This window comes from Lacerta agilis, chromosome 11, assembly GCF_009819535.1.
Source record: "Lacerta agilis isolate rLacAgi1 chromosome 11, rLacAgi1.pri, whole genome shotgun sequence".
Lineage (NCBI taxonomy): Eukaryota > Metazoa > Chordata > Lepidosauria > Squamata > Lacertidae > Lacerta > Lacerta agilis.
The window spans coordinates 23,239,447-23,257,863 of record NC_046322.1 but is presented as its reverse complement, the minus strand read 5'-3'; the positions used below and the strand labels follow the sequence as shown (position 1 = coordinate 23,257,863).

At 42.7% G+C, this 18,417-nt stretch overlaps 1 protein-coding gene across 4 annotated transcripts in view; it reads left to right on the top strand.

The window, feature by feature from the left end:
* Positions 1 to 18,417, top strand: part of PDE4D (phosphodiesterase 4D) — a 622,016-nt gene that overhangs the window by 254,058 nt on the left and 349,541 nt on the right. Inside the window, exon 1 of one of the 4 annotated variants that reach the window (XM_033163809.1) lies at positions 4,053 to 4,485. The exons of the other annotated variants lie outside the window; for them this stretch is intronic. Coding sequence (XP_033019700.1) covers positions 4,217 to 4,485 — 269 coding nt within the window. The 5' untranslated portion in view covers positions 4,053 to 4,216. Of the gene's footprint in view, positions 1 to 4,052; positions 4,486 to 18,417 lie in introns of those variants that run through there. 4 annotated transcript variants of the gene reach the window in all.

Here is an 18,417-nt window from a genome sequence, read left to right as displayed (position 1 = left end):
TCATGTAGTTCATAGAATCAGATTGGAAGCCTTTTCTGGGGCTGGTCCTGTCATTAGGCAAAGTGAGATGATTGCCTCAGGTAGCAGATGCTGAAAGAGGGAGACAGCAGGGGAAGCTCCCCCAGCCATTCCCCTCTCTTGGAGAAGAAGATGCACCTTCTTGTCCTCCACCTCAGGAAGCAAACTGTACTGGCCTGGCCCTGGCCTTTTCTGTTGCCTTGGCAACATCACTTGCTTGACACTGACTTGGCAACCCACAATACATGCCTTACTAGTGAGTTGCTTCCAACCAAACCACTTGAGAAATCGTAGCCTCAACAAGAAACAAGATGGATTTACTGTAAAATAATAATAATGAAAGAAGCAGCAGCAACTGGTAATTTGTTGAGATTTAGATTTTATTGATCATATGTCAATTTTCGAGGCAATAGATATCCATGTTCTTTAAGTTCTTTGGTACAGTAAATAACACAATTTTTGCATTTTGTGAAATACTTGTTATGGTTGCAATTGTCTGCATCATTTTCATACAATTTTAATACTAAACTATTATATCTAGTTACAAGAAACAAAATGGCACCTGGAATTTGGTTCTTATTACAAAATAGTTTATGTATGAATTTGATACTGACATGAGGGAGACTGCAGTCCTTTACACACTTACTTAGGAGAAAGTCTCACTGAAATCAATGGGTTCAGCACATATAGTCCAGAAAAGTCTAGATCCGTAGCAGTAGTAGTAGCAGCAGCAGCAGCAGTAGTAGTAATAAAGTTAATATTACATTAAATAAATATCTGCTAGTAAATAATAGTTTGGGAGCACTAAAGGCCAAGTTAGATGTGATTTCAGTAGATCTGTAATCTGATCCCCTCTACAGCTTTTGAAAATGATAAATGCACCTCTTTCATGAATGAAAAGTGCTATATAAATACCACTGCTGCTGTTTTTATTGCTAATGATAAACAGCATTTTACATTGATGTAATAAGAAAATGCAGTACATGCTGCGGTTGAAGAGTTGTGAGCTCATGGGTTACCTTCACTGACATCCAAAGCAGAAAAGTAATTGTGTTTATAAAAGCTTTTCCTCTTCCTGTGTAGCTAGGCAGCACTGGGTGCAGTTCTGAGAAAGAAGCCCTGAAATTTCATTCAAACTTCTTGCTGAAAAATATATCCATCCATCAAAAATAGCCAAAAGCAGCTGAAGCGTGCTGTTTATATAATAGCTTTGAGCAAAGATGGATCTCTTGTTCAAAATGAGAACTTAAAGAGCAAGAGACATGGTGATTACATTAACTTAATTACTCTGAGCCATTCTAAAACAATAACTGTAACATTTAAGAAATAGTTAATGGTAACAGGAAGCCACCAGCTTGGGAATTAGCGATATCTAATTAGATGGGTTGCACACCACATCCTGACTTTTATGTTGGGCTTCTGAGGCACAGCAAGAGTTTCTCCTTTTCTCTTTTTTGTGTTCAGGAGGCTGACTCAATATATTCTGGTGCTTGAGGTGGAAAACCTGTTGTTCTTTTGATTGTTCTCGAAAACTTCCCAGTAGATTTGCCCCCATGAGTCAGATAAGAACACAAGAAGAGTCTTGCTAAATCAGATGGAGGGTCCACCTTGTTTCAGAATCCTAGAGTGTCCAGTCATAGGTTTCCCAGAGCTTGAAGGCAGTAGTTGTCCCCTACTGTTGTAGGGTGTTTCAAATTCCTGCCACACCCTTTTCAATTCTGTGATATCGTTCTTTTAAATGAAGCAGCTGGAAATGAACCCAACCAGTTTCCCAACCCTGCTGTCTTTGATGACACCCCAATAATCCATCACTTGAGAGGGCTGATTTAACTTCCTTGTGGCAAAGTCAAAAGTGCACGTTGATTCAACTTGGAGTAGTAAGGTAAATTAATCTGGGATGTTGAGCTAATAAGAACAAATTCTGGATCAGACTAATGAGTCATTTAGTCCAGCATCCTGTTATCAGAGTAGTCTACCTGATGGCTTTGGGAAGGCCACAAGCAGAACATGAGAACAATAGCACTCTTTTCACTTGTGATCCCCAACAACTGGGAGCCAAAGGCATTCCACCTCTCCCACTGACAGTAATCTACAGCCACCAACTAGTGGTGCTAGTTGGTTAGAAAAAAAGCCAGGTATCATTATGGTTAAGAATTATTTGTTCAACTCAACAATGCCTAAAGATGATCAAAGTAGAGTGGATCTGGAAAGATAAGCCACATTACCATTAGACCTTCCAGAGGGGAGGAGTTGTGAGCGGGAGCCAGTTCCCGCGTTAGCAGGGGGCGTGCCATCCCCCTGCCTCAGCTGTCCCAGCTGCTTGCCACGCCCCCTGCAGCCAGCCAATAGGGCTGGCATGGGGGCAGGGTTTAGCTGCAGTTAAGTGGCTGCAGCAGCCTTGAATCCCCATTGTGTGCTGGTTAGGCATTGGAATATGTGTGGTGTATTGGAGGGCAAGGTTTGGGCCATCACCTAACCCTCCCCTTTTGGGTATTCCATTAAAGTAATCTGGCGGTCGTGGATCCTGTCCAACGTCCTGTGGGTGGCTAGGGCCATGGCACAACCTCTGGTAACATGGGGGGGGGGGAGCTTCCAGTTGTATTTGCATCAACAGGCTCCACCTTCTGGTTGTTAACCCTTGAATGACTCCCCGCTGTGTGGGGTGGTGTCAGGTATAGCTTTTTTGATCCAATGCCTAAGCCAATACCACTCACATGCTGTAACCAATAAAAGTTGTGGCCTTTTTTAACCCATTAACCTAATTATATTGTGTCCTCATATCTTTATTTATTCAAGCGGGTGGCAGGTCCTTGACTCACAATTATGGTTTGACAAAATCACAGTAGTATTAATGAACCTGTTACCAAAAATATTATTCTTATTTTTAAATATTCCATTAGAACAGGGAAGTGTCGTAATGGACAAATTACAAAATAATATTATGCAATTCATCTGGAATGGCAAGCTCTGATATTAGAAGAGAAGAAAAGAGTGGCACAGTCCAGAAAGATTTATAGAATGGTGAAGTTTGTGAATTACTTTATTGGAATCTACACTTTCAAGATAAGATGCAACCATATGTCTTGTTTACACAAATTTAAGATACACAAATTTAAGGATAATAAAAGAAGCACCCTTATTCATTGTAATTGTTCTGTGTACATGTGCGATACAGTCTGATGTTTTGTTTAAATATCTACAGAGATACACACACGCACACTTGGACAATTAAGAGCATTATATTTCATCTTGTATTTTTTTCTAATCAAAAATTTGTTCACCTTTGGGAAGGTTGGGGTATGTGGGTGCATTTGTTTATTTATTATTTGTTTACCATTTGCTGTTTCTTTATTACACTTAATACACACCACCATGCAATAGCTTTAAAACATGGAATGCCAAGATACAGCAGTCTAATAAAACAATGTACAACCCCCAACAAAATGTTCTATCCAGCGCAGCATAATCCTCTGTCGTTAACCCAAGCTGTAATGCCATATAAATCACAGGAGCTGAAAACAAGAAGAGCTGAAACAACCAGCAAAATGCAGTAGCTAACCCCCCCCCGACCCAGAAAAACTAACCATAGCTCAGGTACTGTGGGGAGGAGGGTGGGACGGAAGTGTACACTTGACATCCCCAGCCCCTCCCTTCAGAATGAGCAATAAACAGATGGAAAAGATAGCCAAACAAAACCAGCGTGCCAATGTTTAAGCCCTCCTCCCAGCCCTTTCTGCGTACATAAACAGGAGTCACTCTGGCAGCTGCAGTGCATTAGTTCCAGCAGTTTGACAGGCAGCCTCATTGCTCTGGCACAGGAGCTGTCGCTCCACGCTCTGCCTTCCTCTCCGTGTTCACTTGCGAGCAGAGGCGGCAGGAGTGAGCGGAGTCCGCCAGAGTGGACTGTCAGAGGCGTGGCAATGCCTACCAGCTTCGGTGGAAGAGTTAGCCTGCTTTTTGCATTTGCACTTCATTATCTGTACAGAGACGCTCTGAGCATAGGCAGAAGCATGCCGACATTTGAATAGGCTGGATCAGAGTCAAAGCTCTGTATGGTTCCTCAGAACAAAATTAGCAGGAAGAAATACTTCTCTCTCTCTCTCTCTCTTTTTTAAAAAAGCAACAACTCCAGAGCAGCCAAAACAAATATCACGTTGCGTTATATAGAGACTTCGCAAATATCAGTTGCTTTGGAAACATGGCTCAGCAAACAAGCCCAGACACCTTGACCGTACCTGAAGTGGATAATCCACATTGTCAAAATCCGTGGCTCAATGAGGATCTTGTGAAGACCCTGAGGGAAAACCTGTTGCAGCATGAGAAGCTCAAGACATCCAGGAAGTCTTCGTCTATCTCTCCTAAGCTATCGCCCGTCATCTCCCCTAGAAATTCTCCAAGGCTCTTGCGCAGGATGCTTCTGAGCAGCAACATACCAAAACAGCGGCGGTTTACAGTGGCACATACCTGGTAAGAACAGGACTGTACCTGCCTCCTCTCTCCCCTGTCTCCAAGTTTGGAATGATATCTCATTTTGCATGGGTGGGGAAACATGAGCTGGAATTTTAATGGGAAATCCCTTTTAAAAATCACAAGCAGAGTTACAGAAGCCATGGGCATGTTTCCATATCTTTAAGAGTAGTAATAGATTAGGCAAGAGACCCAGTTCCCTTATGCTGAAGCTGCTTCTGATATTGATTGAAATGAATGCCATTCCAGATAACAAAAGGAGAAGCCAGCAGGGCTGCACTGACTTTTCTCATTTCTTTTCCCAAGTTCATTCTCGACCCTTCCTCCTTTTTCAGGACAGATTTAAGGGAGGAATGTGTGTGGGGGAAATATGGTCTGACTTACTGCTAAAAGTTGATTTAAATTCTCTTCCCAGTTGTTGTATTGGGTGTGCATGGGGGAGATGGGGGACCCACATCAGAAGTAGATAGGTGTGGAGATGGTGAGCAAAACTGTACATCTCTAGGTCCTTGTATTGAAATAATTGCTGTTGGAAGTGAGAAAGGAGATATTTTGTCAGTGGAAGAGCCTTTTAGTTGCACTGCAATTATGAAATATTTGTGCATGAGTACAGTTAGATTAGAAGCAGACAGGTGTTTTGCTGTATTTTATCTATCTTTGTGCATTTCTTTCTTTTCTAGTAAAACCTGTTATTTAGGTGTTTCCCTGAGAATAGTCCATTGACTTTTGCATTGGTCGTTTCTTTCTTCTTTCTTTTTGCATACTCTTGCTTTTTGTTGGCTACCTGTCATTCAAACATTTTCTTTTGGGGGGGAAATAAAAATAAAATGTGGCGCAGAGAATGGTGATGTCGTAGAAAGGGAAGAATGACAAGCCTAGAGTAGTTTATTTTTTTAATTAATACAAATGTGATCCTTTTTTTTAACTAATACAAATGTAAATGAAGAAGAGTGTTTTAGCCTAAAGGGCATGCACTGCTGTTTGTGTGACAGGTATGCACTGATTCATTACCTGAGGCTGCATGTCCAGAAAGGAGACTTAAGATGGAGATGGAAGAATACTTGTAGAAGCTAAGACCAAACTGCTACTAAATGGAAACATGTATTTCAATGAGCATAGATTTCAATGAGACATAGAGTTTTACCTTTGAAAGTGTAACTTGGCATGAAGCCAATAGGAAACGATGTGTAGCTTGTGGATAGAAAGCATATAAGATTCAAGATGCATCAAGGAAAAGACTCAGAACTTACTATCAGGCACTAACAGGGTTAGAACTCGGACCGCATTGTTCTTCCCACCACAGGTATCCTGTGTGTTGAGTCACCAGGGAACATCTCCCTAGCCAGTAAAGGATTTTCAGGTACTGCGATTTCACCAACCCTAGTTAGTCATTGGCCCACCTAATCAGGAAGAGTTACAAAGGCTTTTTGTTCAGGATGGGATTTTACTTGGGCAGTGAAAAGTCTCCCCTGCCTTGGCTGGCTCTCTGCCTCAGACTCCCAGCTCTGAATCCTGGCTTCATCCCCACGCCTACACCACCCTGTTATTTTGATCCCCGACTCCTGCTTCCTGGCTCCGACTCAATGGCTGCCTAAGACTCAGTGATGGCACCCACCCATAGGAATATGCAGGGGCTACCATCATGTGCTTGTGGGTCCAAAAGAAATTTGATATCTTTCACTGGCATCCAAGAGCAGCCAGTAAGGCAGCACAGGTAAGGCCCATTGCTCTCCTGGCTTCCCAACATGGTGGGGTGCTGCTACTTATTGAGAAGGGGTGCGGAGGGGCAAGGCACAGGAAGCTGGGCACAGTGTGGTGGTGCACATCAGCAGGAGCATTGGATTGGCTCCACCACACCACAATCACCCCATACCTCCCCCCTCCACTCTTGGTAAGCAGCAGAGATCATGATGGGAAGCTTGGAGAACAATGGAGCCTCATCTGCATTTCCTCACTGTCTGCTGCTGGCATCTACAAAAATCTCTGAGTTTTACGAGGATGCTGCTGGCATCTACAAAGTCACTTGTTCATGGAAGACAGGGCTGTGGTGGCTACTAACCATAATGGTTATGCTCTGCCTCCACAGTTGGAGGCAGGAATACTTCTGAATACCAGTTGATGGAAACCAATAAGAGAGGAGAGTGCTCTGGTGTTTGAGTCTTGCTTGGGAGTTTCCCACAGGCTTGGGAGTTTCTCACAGTTCAGCCACCGTGAGAACAGGATACTGGACTAGATGAGCTATTGGCCTGATCCAACCAACTCTGATTATGTTCTTACATTTTAATAAATGTGTTAGAGTAGATGAAATATGTCTCAAGCCGACTGGGGTGGGAGGAGAGAGAAAAAGCTTGAATCAAATTGGGATCTAAACGTCAAAATTCCACAAAGCCTAATATGTAGTATGAACTAGTTTGACACAGCAGCTTTCTATCATGACTATGAACATATTAGAGAGGGATAACTTTTGAATACTCATTTGAAAATATAATACATCAAGTTAATTAGAAGTAAACCAAATTCATTTCAGTCACAAGTCATCCTCAGTGGTCTGTTATAAACATGCATACACGACAGAACATGTACAAAGGATGCATCACTTCGAAATATTAGCTGTATAATGACAACTAAGGGGGAAATAAAGAAATATGAACCACAAGGCCTGCAATTAACATAAACATACTGTAATTATTATGTTATTAAATAACTAAGAATATTAAAATAATATTTTAAATTGGGTTGTTGTTTTTAGTATTGTGGAATTAAGCTATATACAGCTTCTGTATCTGAAGGTCTCATGTAGTCATCTTAAGTAGGAGTCACTGATAAACCTAAAGAGATGTTTTAGGTGACTCCAAATCCTTGATTATGCAGAGTGAGATTTTTGAATCCACTGAAAAACACGCCCCCTGGCCATACCACAAGCTGCTATTGAAATCCCATTGGTTTCTAAAACAGTTTGCCATGTTGCATAGGGATAGGGCAATGGACTTCTGCTGTTAACAGAGAAACAAAATCATATTGGACATGCAGAACAAGCCACACATTGGTAATAGGACGCGGGTGGTGCTGTGGTCTAAACCACAGAGCCTAGGACTTGCCGATCAGAAGGTTGGCGGTTCGAATCCCCACGACGGGGCGAGCTCCCGTTGTTTGGTCCCAGCTCCTGCCCACCTAGCAGTTCGAAAGCACATCAAAGTGCAAGTAGATAAATAGGTACCGCTCCGGCGGGCAGGTAAACGGTGTTTCCGTGCGCTGCACTGGTTCGCCAGAAGCGGCTTAGTCATGCTGGCCACATGACCCGGAAGCTATACGTCGGCTCCCTTGGCCTATAGAGCAAGATGAGCGTGCAACCCCAGAGTCGTCCGCAACTGGACCTAACGGTCGGGGTACCTTTACCTTTACCTTTACCACTTCTATGCTAGGATGGTTTGTTTGGCATAATATGGGGACTGCTTATCATGGACAAAATAGCTGTCAGATTAGAGCTGATTTCAAGGATGATTTCTTGGGAAATTATTCCTGTTTCTGATATATCTTGACTCTAAAAGTGGGGTGCATAAAGTGCCTGTTAGCTGAAAATATGTTGGGGAAGAAATTACAAATATAATACCATGTGTTATTCTTTCCATGTATTGATCTCTGGTCAGTCTGAAAGGAGAATATGAAAGTGAAAATTGCAGTTTGATCACTGAGATGATCTGGATTGCTGTTAGGCCATATTCACAGCACACATTTAAAGCACTATGATACCACTTTGAACAGTCATGGCTTCCTCCAAAGAATCCTGAGAGCTGTAGTTTGATAAAGGTGCTTGGAAACCCAGCCAGATGGGTGGGGTATAAATAATAAAGTATTATTATTATTAGTAGTAGTAGCAGTAGTAGTAGTAGTAGTAGTAAACCCCCACCCCCACCTTATTCCCCATTCCAGAACTACAGTTCCCAAAATTCCATTTGAAGAGGGATTGATTATCAAACTCTAACTCTGAGAGAGGAATAGGGGTCTCCAAATAACTCTAAGCTCCCAGAATTCTTTGTGAGAAGCCATGGCTATTTAAAGTGGTATAATGTTTTAAACGTGTGGTGTGAATGAGGCCTTAGTTGTCCCCCTTATCTCTGAGGCCTGCTTGGTCTTAACTAGGGCTCCATCTGCTTTATACGTTTAAAGCACTATTATACTACTTTAAACAGCCATGGTTTCCTCCAGTGGATACTGGGAACTGTAGTTTGTTAAGGGCGCTGAGAGTCGTTAGAAAACCCCTATTCCCCTCACAGCACTGCAGCTTCCCAGAATGCTAGTTCTGTTACAGGAATAACAATTCTCAGTAGCCTAAACAACCACAGTTTTTGGGATTCTTTGGGGGAAGCCAGGAGTGCCCAACATGGTATGATGCTGCTTTAAATCTATAGTGCAGATAGGATCTAGAAATTGAGCAACTAGTTACGCCATTCCCATGTTGCAGAATACATGCTGTGCAATATTGTCCCAGCAGGCATCCTTGCTTTTGACTTTCAGGCATCCCTTGAGGACTTTTTCATCCTGACAGGTTTATTCAGTTAGAAATATAGATATAGATATAGATCTTCATTCATTTTAGATGAGCCAGTCATTCTTGTGATTATTTTACATTGTTATACGGTATGTTATGATGTGTACCGCCTTTATATTTTAGGTGAGTGGGTGGTATAGAAATACGTTTGCAAATAAAAATAAACAGAATTGGTGGTTATGTTTGAAATGAATTGCAAGTGAAATGTTGGTTAAATGAAATGTCTGTTAACACATTGCTCTTTAGAACTGAAAAATTTCCAAGCAAAGTAATTCTCAGCAAACAAGAATTCTTCTGAGGCTTCCCTTAAAACAGAGGAACAACATCTCCATGACACTTTTATTGCTGGATGCAAGTACGGTAGAGGCTGTAACTTCTGCTGTATGAGTTGCTAATGAGTCACAGACTATTCATGGGATTCTTTGGTTGTCACGTCTTTTTGAATTAATAAAGATGGTCCTTTTATACTGTTACTTTGGGGCTGCTTCCCTCAAATCACAGTGCTGGTGCAAGATCTATGGTAGCAAATGAAAACTGTATTGCAGTGTTATAAATGTGACCAGCAACAAAACACTGCAGTGTGAAGTGCTCCCACTTTAGCCAGTCAGTTAGCCATGTCATCCTTCAGGATATTCCATTCCATCCTCCTCCCAAGCACTTTCTGTCCAGCCCATGGTAAATCAGCCTTCTGTGGCCACTGAGCATGCTTGGTCTTTATTGAGTTGTTTTTTATTCTCCCCAGCTATTTTTATTTCTAAAGGGTTTTAATACTTCGGCAAACCTAGGATTTTCCAGAGCCCACCAATACCTGCATCTTTGATTTGTATGGCGCCATTTTGGCTACTTAAGGAATGATCACTCAGAGAATGAATTTATATTAGTAGACAGCCGCAGTAGCCAACATTAAGCCCTCCAGAAGTTATTAGACTACAGCTTCCATCAGAGAATGGGAGCTTTGGCCCAGAGAATGTGGCCAAAGGTCAGGGATGATGGAAGTTATAGTCCAGGACTTCTGGAGGTAATCTTGTTGGTGACCTCTAGTATATAAGATAACCTTTTCTCTTTAGCCTTGTCTTCCCATCCTGCTGTGACAAGCTTCCCTCCCCCTGGTCTCCCATAACCAGGAGAGGCATGAAGAGGGCGAAGAAGTTAGCTTCACACAGACACAAGTCTTAGATTGCTTGGGGAAAACCCTGGAGAGGAGGGAACTTGGGCAGCTGTTGGGAGGCAGGGACCTTCAGTCTCAGCAACTGCTTCATGGGGGCAAGAACTGCTGGAGATAAGTTGCAGTGCTGATTTAGCCTGACTCGCCTGTGCAGATCCTGTTTTTGCTAATAAAGAGTGAACTCCATCTTGCTTGGTGCAATTCACAGCTGGCTCACTCCTGTCAGTATACCCCATGGCCATGTGAATAGGCTTTGAGTTTAGACATGATGAGCTTTTTAGCGAACCGAGTTATTTATCTCTTTCCACCCCCATCCTTTATCATAACAGCTGGCAGTGGTTTACACATTGTAACTTTATACCAGAAGACCTGTCTTAGTGGATCAAGGCAATGATCTATCCTGCTGGAAATCCTGTTTACTGCTGCGGTCAGTTAGAGAGGTTTGAGGAATCTTATTAAAGCACAGGCATCTGACGGTATACACCAGCCCCTGTCAAATTGCATCCAGCCTCCAGCAATTTAAAATGTAAAGATACTCTGCAGCTCTTAGAGAAGGGCTGCTGAAATGTCTGTTTCTTGACAGCTTGTCTGGGTCTGAGTTTCAGCTTGTTTATACTGTTGACCATCAATGTCAGACAGAAGGAAGTTCCCACCGATCAATGTAGTCATTAACAATGTTTCCCAACTGTGCTCTATCTATATTCTTTTTGAATCAGGGTGGGCTGAACTATACACAAACCTTAGAATGCCAGCACCACTGAATTATATATGGTCCTTTTGATATTCGCTATATTGATTTCCTTCTGAGTCCTAAAAATTCTTTCTACCAGCTGAAGAGGCTTAAGCTCTATCTACAATAAATTGCAAGGTCATTCTTCCATAGCAGCAATAATTAATTCATTACCACCAATTTTGCATTTTTGGATCGTGAATGCCATCTGGCCTTGTAAATATGTCCACTCTCTTTGTGCTACTGGAACATTCTGTAACTCCATCATTCAATGTAGATCCTTTGTTCAAATTCATTGGGCAGAGTTTGGGTAAGTTAGATACCTTGGTAATGCAAACATTAACAACATCAATCCTGTCTAACTAACTAGAATACATAGTTTTAATATCAGGGTTGGCCCAAGACATTGCGCTACTTGAGTGAAATGACAAGACAGTGCCCTTTCATTCCATATACAGAAACCAACCAGACTGGTAGTTTGAGAGGTGCTGGTAAAGAGGCATCAGGCTAGCTTAAGGGTACTGGGAAGACCACATGTCACACACAACTCTGTTCTTCAGCTCTCCATCACCACTCCCTGTCCCTCAGCACCTGGGAAGTACAGCTACTATCTCACACTACTTAATGGTAGGGCTGGCCCAGTTTAATTTGCTGTGAAATATTTGGAAACAAATCAAAGGCTACTAGACATGGTGCCAGTATATTACCTCTGGGATCTGGATAACAGTAGCTGGCGCACAATAGCAGTGGAAGAGGATTGCCGTGTTCATGCTCTGCTTGTGGGCTTTCCATAGGCATTTGGTCAGCCACAGGGGGAAATGGGATGCTAGACTTGATCCAGCAGGGCTCTTCTTAGGTTCTTTAAAATGGCTGGTTACAAAAGAGAAAGGGGGAAAAAATGAATGCACAAGACATCCCTTGTAGATTGGAGGAGTTCCATGTGCACCATCAAATAATCTGTACTTGTTCAGAAGAGACAGCAGTGAGGCCCCATTGTGGTTGCAGCTGTGGCCATGGCATGGGGTAGTTGTCTTCTAATCAAGTCACAGGTCACCTTGATGGCAAGATATGAATGCTCTGCTGATCACTTTTAAGAAACTATGCCGTTGTCCATCCAGTCATTGATGACCAGGATCTTGCTGGTGGGCTGCATCCTGACCACCCATGGACTATTTTGATAAGTGAGCAGGGGCCACCCACCTGTCAGTCACTGACATGAGAAAGGCACCAGGTAGCCCAAAGTTTTTTGTTTTGTTTTTTTAATCCTTTGCAGATGTGGCTCGATCCAATCCTGCAGAGGAAAATGGTTTGCAGCAGTGGTTTCAGTTCAAAACACAGAAACATTTTCCCTTCCCAGGTGTGTCTCAAGCTGTGGCTGCCACATTGTTGGCTTGAAATCAAGCCAGTGATTCAAAGGAATTTTTGCGCTTGCAACAAGCCCTGCTTGGGGTTTTTCTGCATCTGCCATTTCATGTGGGCTTCCTGTAAGCACCAGTCAGCTGACTGGCATTAACTGGATGGAGCATGTGGAGGTCCCAACTGGGAACTCTGTAGTGCAGCTGATCCCACTGGGGTTTGCTGTCACCCCATATCAGCTGATTGACACTAAGGGCATGTCTCACTTGCCAAGGAACAATTTGGAGCACACTTTAAGGCTGGCACATGATATCATGTGTGGGGCAGGTAGGTGTGGTTTGCAGAAAATGGCTTAATGGGGCAGATTGTGACCCAGGCCATACCCAGTTTGGCTTGTGGGCCTCTGCGGATCTTGGACATCCTACATACATATCTCTGGCAGGGGAGGGAACTTAACTTACTTTTCAACAAGATCAGAAAGGTGGCTATCGAAAAGAATATTTAGCACTAGGAAGTATTAACAAAACACTACAGTTATTAAACATTTGATTTTTAAGTGAGTGGCCTTCTCCTGCTGTTAAGTTTTTTAAATAAGTTTTATGCCTCTCTTTTTATGGCACAACTTTAATAATGTAGGAACTGTTTGTTGTTGTTGTTGTTGTTGTTCAGTCGTTCAGTCGTGTCCGACTCTTCGTGACCCCATGGACCAGAGCACGCCAGGCACGCCTATCCTTCACTGCCTCTCATAGTTTGGCCAAACTCATGTTAGTAGCTTCGAGAACACTGTCCAACCATCTCATCCTCTGTCGTACCCTTCTCCTTGTGCCCTCAGTCTTTCCCAACATCAGGGTCTTTTCTAGGGAGTCTTCTCTTCTCATGAGGTGGCCAAAGTACTGGAGCCTCAGCTTCAGGATCTGTCCTTCTAGTGAGCACTCAGGGCTGATTTCTTTGAGAAGAGTCTCCTCCAGCACCATATTTCAAAAGCATCAATTCTTTGGCGATCGGCCTTCTTTATGGTCCAGCTCTCACTTCCGTACATTACTACTGGGAAAACCATAGCTTTAACTATACGGACCTTTGTCGGCAAGGTGATGTCTTTGCTTTTTAAGATGCTGTCTAGGTTTGTCATTGCTTTTCTCCCAAGAAGCAGGCGTCTTCTAATTTCGTGATTGCTGTCACCATCTGCAGTGATCTTGGAACCCAAGAAAGTGAAATCTCTCACTGCCTCCATTTCTTCCCCTTCTATTTGCCAGGAGGTGATGGGACCAGTGGCCATGATCTTAGGTTTTTTGATGTTGAGCTTCAGACCATATTTTGCGCTCTCCTCTTTCACCCTCATTAAAAGGTTCTTTAATTCCCCCTCACTTTCTGCCATCAAGGTAGTATCATCAGCATATCTGAGGTTGTTGATATTTTTTCCGGCAATCTTAATTCCGGTTTGGGATTCATCCAGTCCAGCCTTTTGCATGATGAATTCTGCATATAAGTTAAATAAGCAGGGAGACAATATACAGCCTTGTCGTACACCTTTCCCAATTTTGAACCAATCAGTTGTTCCATATCCAGTTCTAACTGTAGCTTCTTGTCCCACATAGAGATTTCTCAGGAGACAAATGAGGTGATCCGGCACTCCCATTTCTTTGAGAACTTGCCATAGTTTGCTGTGGTCGACACAGTCAAATGCTTTTGCGTAGTCAATGAAGCAGAAGTAGATGTTTTTCTGGAACTCTCTAGCTTTCTCCATAATCCAGCGCATGTTTGCAATTTGGTCTCTGGTTCCTCTGCCCCTTCGAAATCCAGCTTGCACTTCTGGGAGTTCTCGGTCCACATACTGCTTAAGCCTGCCTTGTAGAATTTTAAGCATAACCTTGCTAGGAACTGTTTACCCTTACACATAAAAGCTAACATAAGGGAAGAGCAGTTTCATATAAACTTCTTGAGAAGCCCTCTGAGTCTGATCGATGATCAGTGCTGTAAAAATAAGCCTGGCAATCATCACCTGTAAAAAGGTGTTGTCACAATTAGTATCTCGTGAACGTTTTTTAAAAGTCTGAGTACACAATATTGACCAGATTACTAATACCCTCAAAAGCATGTTATTCTATGGCCTCTGCTGAAATTGATCATATTTTAAAACATAGATATGTTTTCTGAACAAATGAGGCATTGCACCAGCAGACAGGAGAATAAAGTCCAACAATTGCCACAATGGTGTATTATCTAAGCATATGGCACTGTGCTGCTGTCAGGAGATTACATGCGACAGACATTGTGTTGGTGCTGCTGCATTGGCAATAACTACTGTGACCATGTACAGCATAAGCACATTGCTATATGCAGTGGAGATGGTTGTTAAGAGTAGGGGAAGAACTGAGGGTGGTGCCTGCAGCATCCTACAAGCATTTCTGCTGTCATGGAGGAGTCAGCTGAGTTGGTGAAAGTCTGTGTACCTGATATTTGCAAGGCAGCTACCAATATTTTGAGTTCTGTCTTTCCTTGTATTTTTCTTCCTCTTCATACCTTTTCTAAACTTAAGTGTGCAAACTACATTTGAATAGTTCTATTTAAAGGTTATACTGTATTTGTAACATTTGTTGATGTGTTGGAAATGATGAATTGGCTAGGTTTATAGTTTGATCATTGTAAATAAACCAGTTGGTGTTTACTAGTGTGGGTGCATTTAATTACCTTTGTGGATCATTGTCTGGATCTTAGCAACAAGCTTCAGATCCACACACTCCCTCCCTCCTGTTAAGTGTTGCTAACTTAGGCTGCCACCCTTACTACAGCTACTCAGAAGTAAGTTTTATTGAATTCAATAGGGCTTACTCCATGGTAGGTAGTATTGGGATTTCAGTCTTAGACTTGAAAGCTCTGCTGAATTTCCTAGTTCTATCAAACTACTGTACGAAATGTGAAATAACGCAATATATTTCCTAAGTCTGCTTAATGAATCAGCACTTTAAAGAGCTATTACCAGTAGTTCAGATTTGCTTTATTTTGGAGAAGGAGCCTACAAAGGTTTTTTTTTAAGCCTTGTGTGTTGGAGATTGGAAGGGGATGCAGGGCAGGAAGTAAGCGGGGAAATAAGTATGCCCTTCCGTAGTACCATAACAACAGTGCTTTAGAAATACACAAATGAATAATGAAAAGATAAAGCATGATTCTATTAAAATGGGTTTCGTTCTCAAACTTGGGTCTCCAGCTGTTTTTGGACTACAATTCCCATCATCCCTGACCACTGGTACTGCTAGCTAGGGATGATGGGAGTTGTAGTCCAAAAACAGGAGACCCAGGTTTGGGAAACACTGGAACATTCCGCAGCCACATGTGCAGGAAAACCATTGAGAACAGACAGCTATGCCTCTTAATAAGGCCAAAGTGCCATTCCAAAGCTATATTTACATGTCCAGACCCATCATCAGGGACTGGCATAGTTGGGCATCCTGCCAAGTCATGCCACTGCTGCCTCATTCCTCACCCCTGTGGATATGTTTAATTAGTGAATGGCCATGGTAGGGTTCTTGAAAGGGAGCTGAACTCATGGTTGACTCTCATCTATGATTGCCCCCACCCTGGTATACAGTCATACCTTGGAAGTCAAACAGCTTAGTTCCCAAACGTTTAGTCCCCGAATGTTCCGTGGCTTCCAATCAAAAAACGTACTTTGGTTTTCGGGCGTTTCGGAAGTTGGATGGACTTGCGGAATGGATTCTGTTCGACTTCCAAGGTATGACTGTATTGCCCCAAATGTAATGCTCCCAAATGATGTCAGGTCAATGCACATTGGGATGGGTGTGATGGGTGGCCACAGTGGATCACAGCCAAGCAGTTGCTTACCTCACATTCAGAAATGCTGCCACTGGGGAGGGGACTGAAGCAAGTGACCACCAGCAGAGGAAATGTGCAGTGGTGCCTAACACTACCGAGCAGAGGCCCAGGTTGCCATCAGATGTGAGCCCAACAGCAGCGATATGCTAAGGGCAGAGTGAAGTCTGGCACCAGCCTCATTTCTAGCCTTAGAAATAATATTCTACTTGAGACCAACATCAAATCCATTCTATGCCTGTTCTTTTAACTGCCCCCTTTCCTGCTACATTTCCTTAATCTGCTCATTAGATATCTCATCCTGTCTTCCCTGTCTGAAATGTCCTTTCTATTAGTTTTTCTATTCAGCTAACAAAATCAACACTGCATAAAGCAATGACACTAAGTCAATTCAAAACAATAACAATAAAGATAAGGACCCCATGATGACAAGTCATAAGAACCTGACAGGGAAATAGTAACCATCTTTCTCCCAAGACCAAGATGCTTTCTTTTCTTAGATATATTTATTTTTGTATACATTTGCAGCCACATAAGACCTTAAGACAAGCCTGATGTTTAAGGCCAATGGCCCATGTAGTCTAACATCCTGTTCTCACAGTGGCTGACCAGATGCATGTGGGAAACCTGCAAGCAATATTCAAGTACAAAAGCACTCTCCCCTGCTGTGTTTTCCAGAAACTGGTATTCAGAAACATTGCTTATTATGCTGTAACTTTTTGATAACATGGGAACTGTAGACCTCTAGTAAGATGTTGTTCCACTTGTAGACGGAGCCAACCTTACCATTGGACAAGGTGAGCCAATTGCCTCAGGCAGCAGCTCACCTCCTTAGCCCCCTCACCCTTTCTCTCTATTGGCGATTAGAACTGTGTGTGTCATAGGCATATCATACACTCCCTAATCTAGCCTGCTGCCTCAAGTGAATGGGAGGATGCTGTCCCATTGCCAGTGCTGAAGTAAGATTGAATTGTGTGTTCAATCAGTTTCTGTTCATAGAATTGGAGACCACCATCTTGCCCTCAGGCTCAGGCAGCACAACGACGTGGGACAGCCCTGCTTCTATTCTTCTTCTTATTATTATTATTAAAACCTGTATACCACTCTTTATCCATAGATCTCAGGGCAGTTCACAACATAAAATTACAATATAAAAACACAAAGTACATAAAAAACAAGAACAAGATTTATACAGACTCCCATCCACTACCACTTTTTGCTTACTGAAGTTCTTAAGAAGCAAGGCACACATCCTCAGTATGACCGGGGCCTGCTACAGGCTTGAATGGGCCCTTGGCATAGTGCCACTGATAACACTTTCCAGTACTGACTCGGCTTCCAGTGCCTCTTTCCCCATTCCTTCAACCTCCGCAACTTTGCTGCTGCTGGCCTCAGCCACTTGGGCCTTCCAGGAACTGCAGCCACTGGTCATTTAGCTGTCAGAACTAGCCTAGTAGTGCTGGGATGGGGGTCAAGAGGCTGTCCAGAGCCAATTTCAGCAGTTTTGTGCCAGCTTTTACTGGGTGAACACCAGGGGACCTGAGTGGCAGCAGGCACCACCAGCAATGTCATAAGGGCTCAGTGTCATCATGGGGCCAAGCAAAATAGGTGTCAGGCTTCATGGGCCTTTCTAGAGTGTATGGGCACTAGCAGCTGCCCCCAGCATACCAGATGCTGAAACACTGGGCCTGATAATACCCAGCTGGAGCCTATCAAATATTCAGAAGAACCATCCACGGTCACAGCACAAGTGACAGCTGCTCTTGCTAAAAAGGAAGAAGAATCTGTAAAAATGCTCCTTGAGACATACTAAGCCTGCTCTCTCTTGAGCAAAGGCAGCATGAAAATATACTGTAAGCAGGGTTTTTTTAATTTAAAAAAAAGAAAAGAAATACACAATTGCCAGAGCTGGTGACATGTCATTTCAGTTAGAAGAACTCTTGCAACATCTAAATAGGGGCGTATAATATGCTCTTCATGTTTGTAATGTTTCTATTTTCCACCATTAATTACTTCTAGGAATGCAGGCAGGCAGGGATGGTACCCAAGTGATGTCACAGTGGCGTAAGAAAAAGAAACATTTACTACCAGTATTCCAACTTTTAAAGCCCTGTGCATTGCATCAAAGAAATTATTTGAAATTTAATGACCAAATTGACACTTGGGAATTGTTTGCTAGATCACCATCATTCAGTCCTATCAGTCTAACTGACAGTGGTTTTGCCAGTGTTACAAAGAATTATGTATGAACTAAATTGAAATCATATATGGGCAATGTTTAGATCAGCTTCCCCCATTCTGATG